The sequence below is a fragment of the Rhinolophus ferrumequinum genome, chromosome 11, assembly GCF_004115265.2.
Source record: "Rhinolophus ferrumequinum isolate MPI-CBG mRhiFer1 chromosome 11, mRhiFer1_v1.p, whole genome shotgun sequence".
NCBI lineage: Eukaryota > Metazoa > Chordata > Mammalia > Chiroptera > Rhinolophidae > Rhinolophus > Rhinolophus ferrumequinum.
Window position 1 is genome coordinate 39,111,520 of NC_046294.1, and position 18,991 is coordinate 39,130,510.

Consider the following 18,991-nt stretch of genomic DNA (forward strand, 5'->3'; position numbering starts at 1 on the left):
GTGGGGTAGTGGGGGTGGAGGGTGGTGAAAGATACATTGATGTTCCTTCCTGCTGAGGCCAAGTACCACCGCAGCACCACATACAAAAGGGATATCATACCTTTGCCTTATTCACAGTTTCTATCCAAAATTACTCACCTTGACCCAACTTTGTGCCCCATTTCTTCCCTTGTGATGGCCTTTCCCACTGAGGACCCTTTGGACCTCATCCTGAGCCTTTCTTCTTTGATTTGGCCCTTTGTTGCCCTCTTCTCCTATGAGCTGCTCTGGTTTTGTAGCCACCCAGGGGACAACCGTTGCCTGGTCCAGTCCAGGCTCCAGGCTTACCCAGCCCCATGGTAAGGCTCACAAGACTGCTGACAGCGCAGGTGTGGAAAAGCAGTGAGTAGGGTGAGAGGGGTGGTGACTTGAGTGGGTAAGATGTGCTGACAGACGGTGGCTCACAAGCATCTCCTCCATTCACCCCTATAGTTAGAGAATTATTGAGGCCCATAAAAGGCAACCCTTGCAAGAATTCAGCCTCATGAAAGACCTACTCGTACACTGTGGCAGATCAAAAGCCCGGGCTGTGGAATTAGACTGTCTGGGGTTCAAAGCCCAGTTCTGCTACTTACGATGTGGGGCAGGTATCCTCTCTGTTTCCTCTCTGTTAAGTCAGAGGATAGTACTATCCTCGTCATAGGGTGGTTGGCATACATTTTATTTATTATTATTACTGCTATTAAAAAATTAGAGCAATACGCAGCTGAATGCTCAAAGAAGGAATGTTTTAACTAAGGAAAGGATAAAGAAGAGAAGAACAGAAAAAAGTCACATTTCTTGAGCGTCACCTCTGCCTCAACCACACTCCTTGCTCCACCATCAAGAACCATAATCAGGTCCTCAAACATCCTCCCTTTCTCTGGGCTAGGGACACTCCTACACACTGTTTCCTCTGCTGTCTCTCCCCTGTTGCCTTCTGGCGTCTCACAAGCTGTGTTCTGTGGCCCATCTGCATCACTCCAGATGAGGCCGGGTGCCCCCCACGCCCAGCCCTGTGCTTCCCGGGGTGGCCCCCATTCACACCCCGTAGTTGCTGCCCATTGGCTGGTCTGCTTTCCCACCACTCTGCGAGTGCCCGGCTCAGCTCTGCATCCTCGGCCTCTGGTATGGTAGCTGGTATGGAACGGTAGTGCTACATGAAGGAATCAAGGAGTGAATGGACTCAGCCCAGCCTCTCAGGTCTGGGGAGGCTTTGCCTGTGTTCTCCATTGAACTCAATGTTTTCTCATCCACATCTAAACCCAAGCTGCTGAGAAGAAGCCAGGGAAAAAAGGGAAAAAGAAAGATGGGACGTGGAAGATGCAAATGCAACTCTTCCCTTTTTCATTCTACGCCCCCTCTAACCTCCACCTCCCCATCTTTGAGCTGAGTCTTTTTCATTTGCAACCATTTTGACCTTAAAACTTACAAGAGCCAGTGGTTGACACGACATCTGATCGCCTTGAGTACTTTATTGTACACTTCCGACAAACGAGGATATTCTCCTAAGGAATAACAATACGATGATCATATGTAGGAAATTAACACTAAGATGCCTAATTCTCAAACCCTGTTGAAATTTTGCCAATTGTTTCTCGATAGCCAAAAGGTCTAGTATAGAATCACGTGTTGTACCTAGATTTTATGTCTCTTTAGTTTCCTTCAATGTAGAACAGCTCCTCAGTCTTTCCTTGACTTTTATGACTTGGAAACTTTTGAAGACTACATGTTGGTGATTCTATGAAATGTTTGAGCTTGTCTGAGGCTGCCTCAGTATTAGATTCAGGTTATGAGTCGTTAGCATTAATATCAGAGAAGTGATGCTGCGTTCTTCTCATTGCATCCTATCACGTGGTACATGATTAAAATGAAAGTTTGGCCCCCATCTGGTGTCTGCCAGACCTCTCCACTCTAAAGTTCCTGTTTTTCTCTTTGTCGTTATTAAGTATTTTGAGGGCAGGTATTTTGGGAGTATACAGCCTGTTCCTTATCAGATTTTCCTATCATTTATTTATTCATTCATTCCTTTAATTGGCATATGTATTTATTTATATCAGATGACCTCTCGCTTTCCATTTTATTTAATAATCCATTACTCTTACAACTCTGTGGGAACTTAGAGCCCGTGTACATTTGTGCTTGGTTTCCCTCTTGTCTTGATGTTATCCTTAAATTTATATTTTACCTGGTTGTGATTTTTTGAATTTAGCATGACTATTTCGTTTTATGTTTTTCTTATGCGAATTGTCAAGGAGCAAGCAAGCAAAAGGAAAGGAGACCCAGTGAGACTGAAATTAAATAGTTTTTGAAGCTTGAAAAACCACCTTTAAAAATGTTCAGTTTTTGTCCAAAGTGCCAGACACTGGAATTCACTTCTGGGGGTGAACCACTTCTTTTGTCTTAGGAAACACCTATCTAATGATCATCATTTTATGGCAAATGTGGAGGAATAACAACAACAACGAAACAATAATAACAACCAAATAGCCTTGTATAGAGCTTATTCTGTGCCAGACACTGTTCTAGACATATTGCATGCCTATATTAACTCATTTAATCCTCACAAAACCCTATGAGGTAGGTACTATTATTATCCCCCTCTTACAGGGAGTCATCTGAGGCACCAAGGGTTTAAAATAACTTGACAAATGTTATTAGTAAGTGAGGGAGCTAGAATTCAACCGTAGCCCGCCAGACCCGAGAATCCATCTTGGTAACTACAATGCTAAACAAACTAGTCCAGAGGGGAGTTAGGTCTGGAATTTGGGGCAACTGGGACTTGTACAGGGACATTCTTTTGAGGGGCAGCAAAACAATCCGGCTGTGGATTATTCCTCTAACCCTGAAGTTAGGCAGGGAGCCTGATGCCCACAAGTGTGAGAGGAGGGAACCCCATCAAGGAGCTTATGCTCCTGGGCCCTGAGAGCAGCCAAACCTATAAGCCAGTTATGTAGTTTCCCTGTGTTATAATTCCTGTTTGGTACTCCCTGAGCTTTCGATAACATCTTATTAACCATTGTCACTAGGCCCAGATGTGAAGTAGGATATCAAAGATGGGCTCTAAGCGTGGAGCCAAGGTAGGGGACAGCTCCCTGAGGAACAGACACGTAGTCTAGACCCGGGTTGATGGCCGGGGTGGCAAACAACAGCCAGGAGTTTTTGATACATGTAATAATTCCCTAACGATTCCCCCAAAATTTTGGCTGGTCAACCTGGCAGAAGCCTGGTCTTTCTGTAGTTAAGAAAGAATTAGTTCCTGGTTAATCACCTGCAAATAGTACTTTCCATTTAAAAACATTGAGGGCCACCCTTTGAGGAATCAGATTTGGCCCTCGGAGTACACATTTTTGGTTCTGTTTGGAGCGTCGTGTTATTTCTAGCAGTAGTTGAATCAGGCTGTGGATTATTCCTCTATCAAACCATGACTCAAGAGCTGGGATCCAAGACATCGTCCCAACTTCTCCTTGGGGTGGGCTCTTCTTTAGCACAGCATGTATCCCCGTTGCTGACTGAGGAAGAAGGCAAGGCGAGTCTTCCATCTCAATGTACAAAGAAATAGGTACAAAGATATACGATGTGTGTGTTACTGCATCTGGTGTTCCCACTACAGAGGCATTGTCAAAGAGGTACTGAGGGCCACAAGTGAATACATGATAGATGGTGAAAAGTAAAAGCCAAGGGAGACCACTGAAAACCAAACACAAAAAGCCAAGGGTAGAGAAATCAGATCCAGGAAGTGGGTTTATCTAGCAACACAGCTGGTGTGAAGGCAGATTCCCTCCAAGCAACGTGGACTAGAAGAGTAGGGCCTGTTCGAGTACATTCTGACTCATCAGATTTCTACGTGGAGCCACAGATGTGTTTAATTTTATACATTGAGACTAACTTGTACACTCTGAGCATGCACAAACCCTGCCTAAGCCACACAAGCATGGTAGGTATGTAAGAGGGAGTGGGAGACCCTGGCTGCCATTCTGAGGGCTCTGTTTGCTCTCGCTGGTTTCCTGATTCCATAGCCACAAGACAAGACTCAGCCCTGCAGCTTTCATCTGGGGTTGTGGCCCTGTCACCCATCATTCACCACTCCCCGATTTTTCCTGCACTCTGGAAGGCTTTTTTTGGATAGCTGGAACTGTTGGTCAGAGTCTGAGTGTAATTATCACAAAACAGCCTCTGACTTTACAAAAAAAAAAAAAAAATTAAAAAAAAAAAGGACTTTGCACCATGTAAGGAGATGATAGCTAACCAGTCCTACACCCAAAACTGCAATTAGAACAATTCTGATGTCATCGTTAATCATGCCGATTTATGTTTTGAAAGGAAACCAAATGATGAATATAATGATTATTTCTGTTTCTGCTTCCCCCTCTCCTTCTCCGCAAAAATTGGCAAAGCACTAAAGTCAAATTAAACATCTGTTTGAAAAATAAGCTGGAGTGCTGATGACAGCTGCCCTGAACTTACAAATGCACCACAGCTGTCAAACTCTAAATTAACAATGATTTTCATTTATGAATAGCATAGAACTAAGATATAAAAGCTTTTTCTCCTCTGTTTTCCCAGCTTCCAGAGGCTGTTAAATGTGAAATCTTAGGGAAATGCCCAAGGAAAAATGTTGCTGAAATCAGCCTGCAATAATTAACCATGGAAGGAATGGGATACATTCTTTCTTATGTAATCTCATTTCTTCATTGTCTTTAGGATGTGTATTCTCTGCGGCAAGAAGGCTTGCAGGGAGGTACATAATTCGAGGACAATCCTTTGATTAATAGTTGAAAGTGAATAGTGATGGAGCGTTGAGATCTGTGGAGGAATGTCTTCTATCGCACTGAGGAGCCTCTGGTCATCTTTCAGCATCTTTTGCATCTTCAGTGGGCTCCAGCCCATGCTTCTTCCAGATGAAGTAACAAATGCCCAGATATATGACCTGTGACACTGTCGTCGCACCCTGGGTGTAAAAGATCTAATCAAGCCATTTTGGTGACAGGATAAAATATGCTAACATGTTTCACACTTACTTCATGAACCTGAAAGACACAGTAAGTGTGGAACCATTTCTTTGTCCTTTTCTGCCCTTGTCCCAGAATCGTCACTGTCCTTCCTGGGGATGGGGGAAGGCTCAGGAATGGAGAAATACATCTAATGTGTGTATTCCCTAATTTAAAAATATATATGGTTAATTTAGGCATGATACCATCTGGTACTTTTTCACTATTGCCCAAATGTTTCCATTTTTATCCTTTGACCATCTCATGTCAAAAATGTCAACAGGGATAAACAAATTGCATATACATGTAATGGAATATTTTTCAGATCTAAAAAGGAATGAAGTACCAATACATGCTACTACATGGATGAATCTCAAAAACATTACAGTAAGTGGAAAAAAAAAACAGATGTAAAAGATCACATATTATATGATTCCATTTATGTGAAGTATCAGGAATGGGTACACCCACTGAGACAGGATGCAGATTGGTGGTTGCCAGTGGCCGAGGGGAGAGCAGAAACTGCTTAAAGAGTAAAAGATGTTGTGTTGGAACAATGGAGATATTTCGGAACTAGATAGAGATAGCAGCTGCCCAACATTGTTGAATGTACGAAATGCTACGGAACCGATGACATTAAAATGGTTAATTTTATGTTATGTGAATTTAACCTCAATTTGAAAAATGTCCACGAGGTCCAGACATCATACTTTGACACCACCATGAGGAATATATTGGCTACTGCCGCTCCATCAAGGGGAGAGGACGGAACTGGTCTTGCCGCTGGGGCCCTGAGCCCTGGTGCACAGTTGCGGTGGGCGGTGTACTCACGTGTGCCCACCAAGTTGCAGCCAGCCCCTTGCAAGGTTGGCACCATCCGTAGAGCAGGGCTTTACTGTTCTCACCTGAGCTTCAGTTTACTGCTGTGCCTGAAGCTCCTTGCAGCCATACTACCTATTTAATTCTTGCCGGTTTCCTCTCCTGGGGGCTGGATCCTGCACCTGGGACCCTAGCTGCTGAGTGAAACTCTGCTGCCATTGGACAGCTCCCCTGGAAATGTGCCACTGCCAGCCTTTCAGGAACCCCTGGCATCTGGAATTGACCTGTTGGATGGTACCTCAGGGTATCTAAGTCTTCCTGAACCAAGCACATGTTGCCCTTTTAGCCATGGCCTTGGTGTTTCCCAATGCTCTCCCAAGAGCCAGCCACTTCAGCTGATTGGGGGTTTTTCACCCCCTTTTCTGCAGACTCCTTACTTCCTCTCCTGGTTAGCATTGCTGAGGTCCTAGCCAACCGTAAGGGAAAGCCACCCTGACTTATGACAAAGGAACCTGTGGTTCTTTTCAATACCTAGTGCCAGGAAAATTGTGGGGTAAGCTGCACCCCAGCCACATCAGATCCTCCTAACCCTGCCAGCTTCCTCTGAATCAAACACAGAGTCATCTCATGTGGGTTTTCTATGTTATTTCCTTCCAAGATAAAAAGAGTGGGTGAACTCTATGAAGTTACAAAGTATTATGAATGCCAGTTAATTCCTTCTTAATACTCATCCTCTCTTCCCAAAAATAAGCTTTTCTCTTGCCAGATCCCAGGGTTTGTTTTCCATTTTCTAAATGACTTTTAGTTTCCTTATTTGGAGAACACCATTTCCCCCCACGGCAGTTCTCTACCCCTTGGTTTATAGGAGGGACTACACATTCACAGATCAGCTGAGGCAGAAGGCAGGGGTGAGGGGTGGGGTTGGTTAACCTCAATCAACGTAGCTTCCTGGTGACTAGTTAAGAAGGGCTTTAGAGTCAGGTAGGTTTAAGGCCCAGCTCTACCACTTAACTGCTTTATTACCCTGAATATAAACTCTCCAAACCTCAGTTTTCTCATCAACAAAATGGAAATGATATAGAGAAGACCCTATAAGTTTTTATGAGGATTCAATTAGATAAGACATGTGATGCATCTAGCATAGTGTTGGCAATAAATGTAAGCTGCTTACACTGTTATTCATACCAGTTCACGCACTGGGCACCTCTGCATGCCTCTTCACATCCTCTCATCCAACTCTGACTCCAACCACTGTTGCAGTGACCAGCTCTGCCCCACTGTCATTGGATGATGCACATCTCACCTTCATGGTGTATCTCTTGCTTCCTCTACCAGAGCTTCTCCGATGCTGTAGTATGTGTTCAGAATATGATGAGTGCTCACATGTGTGCAACCCAGAAGTGCAAAGGGGTTAATGCTTGTGGGGCCACCGTGATCAATGGAGGATGAAAGCCAGTGGATAATGGCTTCCTCCTGCATCTCTGGGCACACTGTTCTGAGACACACATCATACACCTTCTCAAAAGGTCCTGGCAGGATCAAGTATCGCTTGCCTACAGTGATGGCCAAGTCAAGAAAACTTGACCAAATCACATCTGCCCCCCACCCCTCCTGTCCCCCGGGATCACTTCCCAAATAAACTACCTGCCTATAAGCCTTTGTCTCAGCTGGGCTTTGGGGAGAACTTGGGCCAGAAATTAGCAGTTACTGAGTTCCTAGCACTGGGGGATACATCACAGTTGAGGTCAGTATGCTTTTTCTATAAAGCTCCAGAGAAGAAATATTTTAGGATTTGTAGTCCATGAGGTCTCTTTTGCAACTTCTTGGTTCTGCAGCTTTAGCATGGAAGTGGCCCTAAACGATAGATAAATGAATGAATGTGGCTGTGTTCCAATAAAACTTTATTTACAAAAAAAAAGGCAGGGGCCGGATTTAGTTTACAGGCTATGGTTTGCCAACCCCTGCATTAGGGCCACAAATGAAGTAAAAACGATCCCCTCTTCCACGAAGCTCACAGTCTTGTGTGGAGAGGAGAAGTGCCTAGAAATGAGCTGTAAGGTGTTTGGAACAAGTTGTGAAGGACCTTGGATGCCATGCTAAGGTATTTTGACTTTATTCTTTGGTCATGGGGAAAATTAAATGTGTTCTTAGATCTTGTAGCAGCTGCAGGTGGCAATAGGTTATTTCACTGGCAAGAAGTGAATTGCTTCTTCTGAACATTTATGTGAAGGCTGGTTCTGCCAGAAGGCTGCCCTCTCTGCACTCCTCCAGCACTCTGATACTTCCATTATTAAACTCTCTTCCCTTCACTTCGTATCAATAGGGCAAAGGTCGCTAATCTGATAGCGTGGAGGCCAGATGCGTTTCAGAATTCAGAATATTTCTGGATTTCAGAAAGAAAACACAGTGCAAATTCCATGTATTTTGTAATACCCCCATTAGGGTCTGGGGTAGCATCAAACACATTAATATTTACACTAAAAGACTACAAATAACTTTAAATCAGTTTAGGGCAGGTTTGGGCCCTAATTGAGTTAAGAAAAATCTTTTGGATTTTAGAGGTTTTTGGATTTCAGTATTGCAGACGAAAGACTGTGGACTTCATTTGTTTTGTTGTGTGTAACCCCCAAACTGTGACATCCTCAGACAGCCTCTCAGTCCTCAGTGCCCACACACAAGGGGTGCTCAATTAATGTTCTCCAGAAAATGATCAGACAAGAGTGGCTGGAGAACAGCCTTCTAGGAGGGATTTGGCAGAAGAAGGGGCTGGTCAAGGACTCTGGTGGAGGACGTGGGGATATGCTGATCAGGGCTCTGGACTTCATCTTGAAGGCGATGGAAAGCCCCATTCAAGTTTGTTAGATAAGTGGTGTGGCTCAGCTGTGTGTGAGGACAGCAAGTCGTAAACCAGCCCGAGGAAGATGCTGGGCTAAGCAATTAGGAGGTTCCTGCCATGGCGAGGCGAGAAATGTCTGTGAATAAGGCAGTGCATGCAAAGCAAGTGATAGCCAAAAGAGACAAATCCAGCAACTAATGATGTTGGGGGAGAGGGAGAAATTGGAGTTGAACCTGACCCAGTGGCACCCAGTCTGTGATGGCAGAGTACAGTATCAAGATCACAGACTCTGAAGCTCAGATGCTTCTGTTTAAATCCCGGCACTGTCACTTACTCTGTGACTTTGGACAACTTACTTAACCCCTCTGTGCCTTAGCTTCCTCTGTAGTACCGATTTCCTAGGGTTGCTGTGAAAAGTAAATAAGTATTTGTAACGCACCTAGAACAGGGCTTGGCTGTTTGCTACTATTACTGCTTGTAACCAACCACTGTTTTGTAAGATTGAATTCCCCAAATGGGTCACCAAGTGACTGTCTCCTCAGGATTAGAATGACCCAAATCTCGGAACCTCTCAGGAAGTGGCAAAGGCCTGTCAGAAACCCAGTAGTAAGAGTATGTAATATAGGAAATAAATGTATGGAAAGAGAGGATCATTTTAGGGGACAAAATTTTTGTCACACTCAAGGGGACAGGGCTTCCCTCTGGTGAGGTTTTGTAAATATCTATTCTATTCATGAGGGCTTTTGCTTTCAATTAGTTGCGACTTTGCTATGGTAGTTTTCAGTATTTTTTCAGCATTCTAGCAAGCCAGGTAAACGTTAAGTGCTGGGTCATTCATTTGTACAGAGAAGGCTATAGGGAAGGCTACCTGAAAAGCCTGTAATTTAGAAATGTTCAAATCTTTGCATCCAAGTAAAAAATGGCAATGGTGTCAGGTTTGTGCCAAAAGGAAAGTCATAATTTCTATGTGCTTCTCACCCCAACCCTCCGGGGCGAAGGAATACAACCGACCAAGCAGGCTTCAGAGCTGTCATGTACAGACATTTAGCAGACTCCGCAGCTTATCCTACCAGGCTGTCATCTCCCAGGAATATTACCCAAACACTGCAATACAAATGCTCCTTTTTGCAAATGAGGGTTCCGCAGCAGAGTTGGCATCTCCCCTTTCATCTGTCCTGAACTTTGCTGCCAGATTTCAGTGTCCTTACTTTTTAACAAACCTTCCTCCCACTATGTCAGCCTGTTTAATAACCATTAATAGCTCCCTCGTTCCTCTTAAATCAAGTTCAATCACTTCATCTTGCCATTGGAGGACCTCCATGACTGAGCAATGGGTTTGGTTTCCCAAAGACCTTCTCATCTCGTGAAGCCTTTATGTTTACTGTCTCCCCAGGCTGCCATCTTTACTCTCATCTCTAAGCTCTCACTTCAGACTTCACTCTGTCCACCCCTTTCACCTGGAATAACCTCTTCCATTCTGTCCGTTTATCTAAACCCTACTATAGCTTTCAAGATATAAACTAACCTTTCCAAGAAGCTCTGGTGCTCCTATTATTCCATTCCTTACTCAGCTCCTTTCTGATTAACTGTGCTTAATTTGTCCCCAGTTCATGTCTGTCTTAGGTTTGCTAACTTTTGCATACATATTTTTGTTGACACCAAAACGAGGCTAAAAGTATCTTGAAAGTTAGGATCATTGTTTAATCTACGAGTCTTCCTCAGTGCTGGCATACTCTGGGCCCCTGGTAGGTGCACATGGAATACTGGTTAGTTGGTTGGTTTACCAAACACCACCTTCCACAAGAAAAAGAAGGAAACTTTTTGAGTTAGATAAAAAGTTTACTCAACTTGATTAAAGGCATCAATTTGAAACCTGTACTTCACGTTTTACTTAAAAGTGGAATACAATAGTATTCCCATTAAAAGCAGGAATAAGCATGAATACTACTATTTAATATTTACTGGAGGTGGGAGATAATAAATTAAAACATGAAAAAGAAGAACAGTATACTTAATCATTATTTCCCAAAATAATGAAAGAACAAGTCATTAGAAATATCAAGAGAGTTCAGGAATGTCCAGATTCAAACTTAAGGTACAAGAATCAATAGGTTTCCTAAACACAAGCAATACACAATTAGAAGGTGTGACAGGAAAAGAGAATCCAATCAAAAAAGCAATGAAACCATAAAATACCTATGGGGATAAAAGCCTCCTAAGAATTTGCAATCTAAATGAAGAAAAATCACATTACTTTGCTGAAGGACATAAACTATCTAAATAAATAGGGGATAGTCCATGTTTCTGACTTGGAAAACATACTATAGGGATGCTGACTTTTCTCACATTAAACTATTAATTCAATGCAACACCATTCAAAATCCCAATATAAGTTTTTACTGAACACAATAAACTTATTCTACAATTCATCTGGAATTATGAATCTGCTTGAATGGCCATGAACATTTTGAAACAGAAGATTAATGAGCAATGACTTGCTATCAAAACATAAAATAAAATTGTGCGATTAAATGATGTGGGTTTTGTGCAGGAATAGATAAAAAGATCAACGGAACAGAACAGACACGTATAAAAACTTTATATATGATAAAGTAGCATGTCAAACAATTAAGAAAGGACAAACTATTTGATAAATGGATATGGGACAACTAACTAGCCATTTTGAGAAGAATAGGTAGATTTTGATTTCCCATCTATGCTGGATGTCTTTGGCTTGCTTCTCTAGATACCTTCTCCATCCTATGGCACCCTGGCCTTTTCCCAAGTGGAGAATCTACATGGACTATATTAATATCAGCGGGCTCCATCATCCTCATAGTTGGACCCAGGCCAAAGGAGAGAATGGCAGGAAATCAGAGGAAGGGAGTGGAGTAGGGGTCCCTATGGGGTCACTTTAGGCTAGTTGCTTCCTTCAACCAAAAGTCTCAGCTCCTGGGAGGTGATGGTCTTCTCTGCTCCGTCCTCTCTTTCCCTGCCTTTCGTTCCTTCAATTCTGGTGGCGAAGGCTGCTTTCACTGTTGTTTTGGCCACACCGTTGTAAATAGGTCCCTTATTAAACTGTCCCTTTGGCACCTCATTTTGAGTGTGTCATCTATTTTCTGTTGAGACTTATTTATACCATATCACTCACAAAATTAAATTCCAGGAATATTAAAGACCTAAATGTATTTTTAAATTTATAAAAATATGGAAATATATTTATAACCTTAGCTGTAGGAAGATTATTTTTGAACAAGACACAAAATCAAAATTCATAAGGGAAAGGATGGATACATTGGATTAAAGTCAAAATTTCAATTGTATGGATAATTAGACACCCATAAACATAATTAAAAGAAAGGTGGAAAGAAATATTTGAAATTTATGACAAAATGTTATTACCTGGAATATATAAAGATCGATTTTAAATATACTTAAATATATAAAACTATATACATATGTAAAATATACTTTGTACATAAAATGTATTTTTATATAATTAAGTACTTTAAAATTAATTTGTTTAAAGATATATTATTAGAAAAATGACAAGAATATGAACAGGCCATTCACAGAAAAAGAAACAGAAATGGAATAAATATGTGAAAAGATTCTTAATATTACTAATAATGAGAAAAATGTAAATTAACATAAGATACCATTTTTAACTATCAGATTGGCAGAACTTTAAAGATTGATAATATTAACAGTTGTTGAGCAAGTAAGGAAATAGGCTCTCTTACTCACAGTCAGAGAAAATGTTTAAATTGGCAAGCTTTTTGGAGGAAAATCTGACAGTGTCTATTAAAATTATGTATGTGCATGCCTTATGATCCCATTTCTTGGCATCTGCTGGGGATAAAAACTTGCATATTTGTTCAAAGAGACATTTAGAAGGGACATTAATCACAGTATTATTTGTAATAGTAAAAAACTGGAAACAATATACGTGTTCATCAACTGTGGAATAATTAACACATTCCCACTCTAGATTATATGCAACTGTCTATAAAAAGAGGTAGATTTACATGTCCTGACCTTGAAATCTCTCTAATATATTTTATTTTGTGAAAACTCATTCACGTTTGGGACATCACATATGTAGACCATGATACCATTTGTGTAAATTTATATTTCCATAATAATTAAGGTATTTTTTTTATGTTTACTTATAGGAATGCAAATGCCCAGATAAAAGTTTAAAGAATGTACTCCACATTGATATCTTTTGCAATCTTTGTGTAGGAGACTCTGGGATTCATTGGAAGTAATATCAGGGATTTTTTACTTTTCCTGTATTCTATACTTTTCTGTATTTCACTATCTTCTGTATTGTTTGAAATTTTGCAATGTGAATGTATTCACATCTTACCTATAGAATTATTATTTATTTAGTGTATAGTTGTAGCTTATATTTAATTCCTCAGAAAAACAAAAGAAAGGAAGAACATGGGGCTTTAGAGTTACATGGATGTGTGACTTCAAGAAACTTGCCTAATTCCCTGGTACCTGACTTCTACTCTGTAAAATGGGGTAGTTTGTTGTGAAGATTAGATACTAGATATGCAGCTGAGTTCCTGGTACATAGAGGGTATTGGTTGTCCTGTTCTCTCCTCCATTTGGCCCATGAGAACCTCCAGGGCTAAGAACCAACATACCTGTTTTCTGTATATCCTGGGTGCCTGTGCAGATAGACGCACAGTTATGTTTGTTGAAAGAACGAGTGAATGCACAAGCCACACTGGTTAACTGTTGATAAATAAACGTATGTTCACATATATTCATTGTTAATGGGTAAACAAGAGATGCCTTTATGGCTTCCACCAGGAAGATCAAATGCTTCTGGTTTGTGAGAACAGGAAATCAAAGAGATCCAGGCCAGAGGAATAAGAGTTTTTAGAGCAGGAAGACTCATCACAAAGATCTGATGTTTTCCAGCTTTCCTCCTCAGAGCCCCAGGCTCTGAGGAGTGACAGTGTCACCATGGGCTGAGTTGTGGGTACTAGAAAGCCAAGCTGAGACTCGGTCTCCAGGCTGAGAGACTGAACATACTAATGGACTATGGCCAGGCCACATATGACAATGACAATAGAACTCTTACCCCACCACCACCAACAACCTCTGCGGCAATTAGCCTGGGAAGCCAAACCATAACCTATGAAACTATCAGCCCAGAAAGTTTAGCTCTTGGTCAATAACTACCAGCTTCTCTCATTTTTGCCCCCACTGCCTCCTCTGTTTCCAACTCAGGACCAAACAGAGCCAAACATACACTTCAAACCAACCTCATAAGATGTTTTACTTCTAGTTAGCCCACTTCCACCTTGCCATGCCAACAACCTCCAATCAGAATGTACCTGCAGTCTTCCCTTTTTTTCACTGTAAAGCTTTCCCACTCCTCTGCCTGCCTTTGAGTCTCTGCGAAATGCTAATGACGGCAGCTGACTCCCTCGCTATATAGAAAGCTCTGAATTAAATAGCCTCTGTTTGTTCTCATTTCGGTGGTCTTTGTTTATTTCCACAAGATCTTCTCCCACATTTCAACTAGATAGTAGGTACATGTTATATATTGGGGTTTATATATAAGATTTCATTTAAAAAGTTCTACTGCTGAGTTTTTTTTTTTTTAATCACCACTGTAGAGGAATGCCAAGAGCCAAACTTCTCAAGGAATCTGAGGAAGGATGCTCAGCTTGCATTAAACTAAGAAAGAAGCAAACAATGCCCAGAGACAACAGCAAAGGGAGGCCAAACAAAGACAGGGCTGCATCTGGACAATGGACAGAGGCTTCCAGAGATCTCTGTGGGCGTTTTTCCATAAGTCAGGCACAGAAGAGTCCAGAAACTGCGGGAACTGGAGTGCCTAGGTAGAATGCTTCTTTGTCAGCCTCTTCTCAGGGCTGGGCTGGAGTTAACCACAGTTATAAATCTGTTGAAATGTTCACCCGCCAGAGGTGCAGACAAATGAACCAATTATATAAATAAAGCCTTGGGGGATTTAAAAAAGAAGAAGATAGTTGGGAAGGTCCCAGCCCCTACCTCTATGGGAAAATGCCTTTTGGATGCTGGGATTGGAGCTGGGCCCATCTATCCATGACCATTTGCCTGTCTGAAATCCTAAAATACTCACCGTCACTCTATGCAGTCTTTAAGTCTATTTAAAATAAATTATTCCTGTTTCTCAAACTGGTGAATGTCAATAGATGTCTCAGCAAAAACAAAACAACAACCACAAAAAAACGTTTTGCAGTCAAATAAGTTTGGGGAGTACTGGGTAAAAACCAAGCTAGACAGCTTTCATTTCATAGACAGAGTTCTAAGGGGTAAGGACTTTGCAAAACTTTCAATATGCGAATATATATTGTGAATCTGGAAGAAAAGGAAACAGTATGTAGTGTTTTCCAAACCTAGTTAACCATATAAGTTAATTTCCTGCCCACCTATTTACATTTATTCCCCTGGACACCATTCTATGCCACATAATTTCAGAGACACGGGTTAGATAATGCTACCTTTCAGAGGAAAACTATTAGCTGGTTAACAGCTCTTATCATCTCCTGTAACTCACCAAAAGGAGGATCAGGAGGCCCCATAGGATGTGGCACAAGAGGGCAATTTTGGTGGGAGAAGGAAGAAGATAGGATCACAAACCAGGGCCGGAGGCGAATAGAGGTTAGTTGGGTCTCCTGACAGCCTAGCACAGTTTTAGGATATTAGATATTAAATTCCAGATGGGGGAAGTCAAAGATTACCCTGACCTGGTTCGTAATTTTTCTTAACAAACCCTAGTATCGTTATTGCTAGGAAGATAGAGAGTAGCCAGGACAATCACTGTATTCGATGAAAATAGAGATTCAGGCGAATGATTCTTGTATATCCCTTCACCAATGAGGGCCCATCGTCCTATTTTAGAGTTGAGGTAACTGAGGGTAGAGAAATGATGCAACTTGCCTGACGACCCAGCAAAGCCACTTTTCTTTCTGCGACCACACCATGAAGCTTTTGATGGACCCTAGGGAAGGGGAGTAAAGCATTACAAGAATTCCATGCTCACTTACTTTAGAATGACACAGCCTGTCCCTGCTGGTGGCGCTATCCAGAAGACTTGGATCCGTGTCCTCCTCCGTGGGGTGCTTTCAGTGACCGCAACAGGGCAGTTACTCATAAACTGTGTTTCTTCTTCATCTATGATCTGTGGAAAACCAGTGGAAAACAAACACATTAAAATGAGCTTCGCTTTGGGAAGGCTCTTAAGTTTCCGAGTTGACACTTGCTTAATTTTATTTTTAAACCTGTCATTTTCTGTTAGCAGCTCTAGATCCCCAGACACCAGAATAGTGCCTGGCACAGAGTCCCAGCCAAGGCTTGTTGAATTAACATGAGGGCACGGATTTGGCACATGCTCTCCTGTGCTCTCTGGGGCCAGGATCTTGTGTCAGCACTTTGAGGAACAGGCCACTAGGTGACGATCTTGTTCATTTCACTAAGACAAACTGTGTCCCACTTCAGGGAAGGAAGAAGAGGATGGGGAAGAGAAAATCCAAAGCAAACACTCTCTATATAGCTGGATTTTATAATTCAGCTACAATTTTATAACTTGAAATTAAAATGTGAGAAGAAAATACCCCTTTGGAGGCAGTCTACCAAAGTACAGAAAGTCCCAGAGTTTCACAGCTTTGTTTACTTGTGCAATCTCTACTCTCTTAATTGGTGCATTACATTAGTGCTCTCCCAAGTTAACCATCAGGGTTCCCTACGACACTGCAAAAAAGCTGGTAGCCATGTCCCCATTCCCCAAGGCCACTTTCAGCATTTCTCCTGCTTGCTTCTGGGTTGGCTGCCAGTACTTGCCTATCTATCTAGTAGAACCATAGACTATTAGACCTAGAAGGATCTTTGGGAGCAATCACCTAAATCCTATTGCTCTTAAGTGCCAACTCCAGGGGATTGGGGGTAGCTATGTCATGAGTAGTGTTAATGACATTAACAGATAGCAGTTATGGAGGGTTTAGTACGTGCCAGGCACTAAACTAAGTGCTTTTATCTGAATTACTCATTTCATCTTCAAATGTAATCTAATGAGATCATTACACCCATATTGTATTTATTCCACTTGTAAAAATTCCTCTTCTTTTTAGCACAGTAGATATTAGGTTGGTGCAAAAGTAATTGCGGGTTCTCCAATTATTAACTTTTTAAATCACAATTACTTTTGCACCAACCTAATAAAAAAAATTAAATCTCACTCCTTAGTTCGTCATATGTTTTCATCACTGGACAATGCAAAGGCAATCTTCTAGTACCTTTTGTTTATCTCTATACTCTTTATCCTACTGTCATTTCCATCCTCTTTTTAGCACCTATTCCTAAATATTTAATATATGTCCTTCTGAGTATGTGTGTGCATATACGTTACTTACTTGAAGTTATATAGAATTGTTCTGTGAGTATTTTAATGTTCCTTTCACTTAACCTTACACGTTTGGGATATGTCAATGGCGTTCTATGTGAACATAATTCATTGATTCTGACTGCTGTCGAGTATTCCACTGCATGCCTAGACCACATTTTACTTATCCACTCTCCCGGTGAGGAGCAATTAGCTGATTTCTGGCTCTTTGTCTCCATAAATATTGCTGCAATGAAGATTCTCGTGCTGCTCTACTTGTGAACTCACATGCGAGTTTCTCAGCAATATAAATCATGTCGCAGGATTGCTGGGTTGTTGGGTTGTGGGTATAACCATTAATTTCACTACGTACCGCCAGATTGCTCTATAGAATAGTTACACCGACTTTTATTTTATTAGCTGTGCACCAGTGTTCCCATTTCCCCACCTCTTCACCAGTACTGTGATTGCTGGACTTTCTAATAATTTCCAATCTGATGGATGTAAAGTAGTATCTTGTTTTAATTTAACACGAGCAAATTTGAGCACCTCTTCACAAATTGATCAGGTTGCTTCTGTGAACTGCCTACACAGAATCTTTGCCAGATGTCTTTTTCTTGCTGATTTGTAGCACTTTCTAGACATGACTCCCTCTTCATTTACAAATATCTTCCTGTCACTCAGAGGTTCATTTTATTTTTGGAATTCTTAATTTAACAGAAATAATTTCCATCTAGGCAAATTCATCAATTTCTCTCTTACGGCTTGCACATTTGTGGTCTTGCCTAAAAAACTGAGATCACAAAGATATTCTCCAATATTTTCTTCCGTTAGTTTTATAATTTTACCTTTCACATTTAGGTCTTCAATCTTTTTGGAATTTATTTTTTAATATTGTGGAATAGGGATCCAACTGAATTTTCTCCACACTATGAGCTATTTTTTAAAATTATTAAACTTTTTTTTTTTTAGTGTGGTTTTAGTTTTATAGCAAATTTGAGAAGGTACAATGAGTTCCCACATACTTGGTGTCCCCACATGTCTATAATCTCTTTCATTATCAACATCCAGCACGAGAGTGCTACATTTGTTACAATCAATGACCCTATATGGACACATCAGTATCACCCAACTTCCATAGTGTACATTAGGGTGCACTTTTGGTGTTGTGTATGAGGTCTGACAATTAAGTTTGCGAACATGCTACCATGCACTTACATTGGCAGCACTGTACAAACAGTTCTGTAAGGTTTCATAACCTTGGAATATCAGTGTCACACAGCTGTGTTCGTGTCGACGTGTGGCGGTATCTTGCTGAGTGGCGTTCATTATTGTTATTGTGTTTTTTTGTGTGCCATCGCAAGAATGTCTGAGCTTGAATTAGAACAACGAACAAACATTAAATTTCTTGTTAAACTTGGCAAGAGTGGAAGTGAAATCAGGGACATGTTAGTCCAAGTTTACGGGGATAATGCCATGAAGAAAATAGCAGTGTATAAATGGATTAAATGTTTTTCTGAAGGGAGAGAACACGTCACTGATGAAGAGAGGTCAGGGTGGCCAGTAACAGGCAGAACTGACAAAAACATTGCAAAAATTCATCGAATTGTGTGTCAAAATCATCAGCTGACTGTGAGAAGCATAGCAGATCAAGTAAACATCAATAGAAAAACAGTTAGGAAAATCTTAACTGCAAATCTTGGCATGAGAAAGGTGTGTATATAAATGGTCCTGAAGGAGCTCTTGCATCACGACAATACACCAGCTCACACGGCACTGTCTGAGAGGGAGTTTTTAGCCAGTAAACAAATCACTGTATTGGAACACCCTCCCTACTCACCTGATCTGGCCCCCAATGACTTCTTTCTTTACCCGAAGATAAAGAAAATATTGAAAAGAAGACATTTTGATTGACATTCAGGACATCAAGTTTAATAC

General features: G+C 41.2%; 1 protein-coding gene across 1 annotated transcript in view; it reads right to left on the reverse strand.

The window, feature by feature from the left end:
• Positions 1–18,991, reverse strand: part of SPON1 (spondin 1) — a 243,942-nt gene that overhangs the window by 160,610 nt on the left and 64,341 nt on the right. The window contains exon 3 of the mRNA XM_033119673.1: positions 15,723–15,856. Coding sequence (XP_032975564.1) covers positions 15,723–15,856 — 134 coding nt within the window. The remainder of the gene's footprint in view (positions 1–15,722; positions 15,857–18,991) is intronic.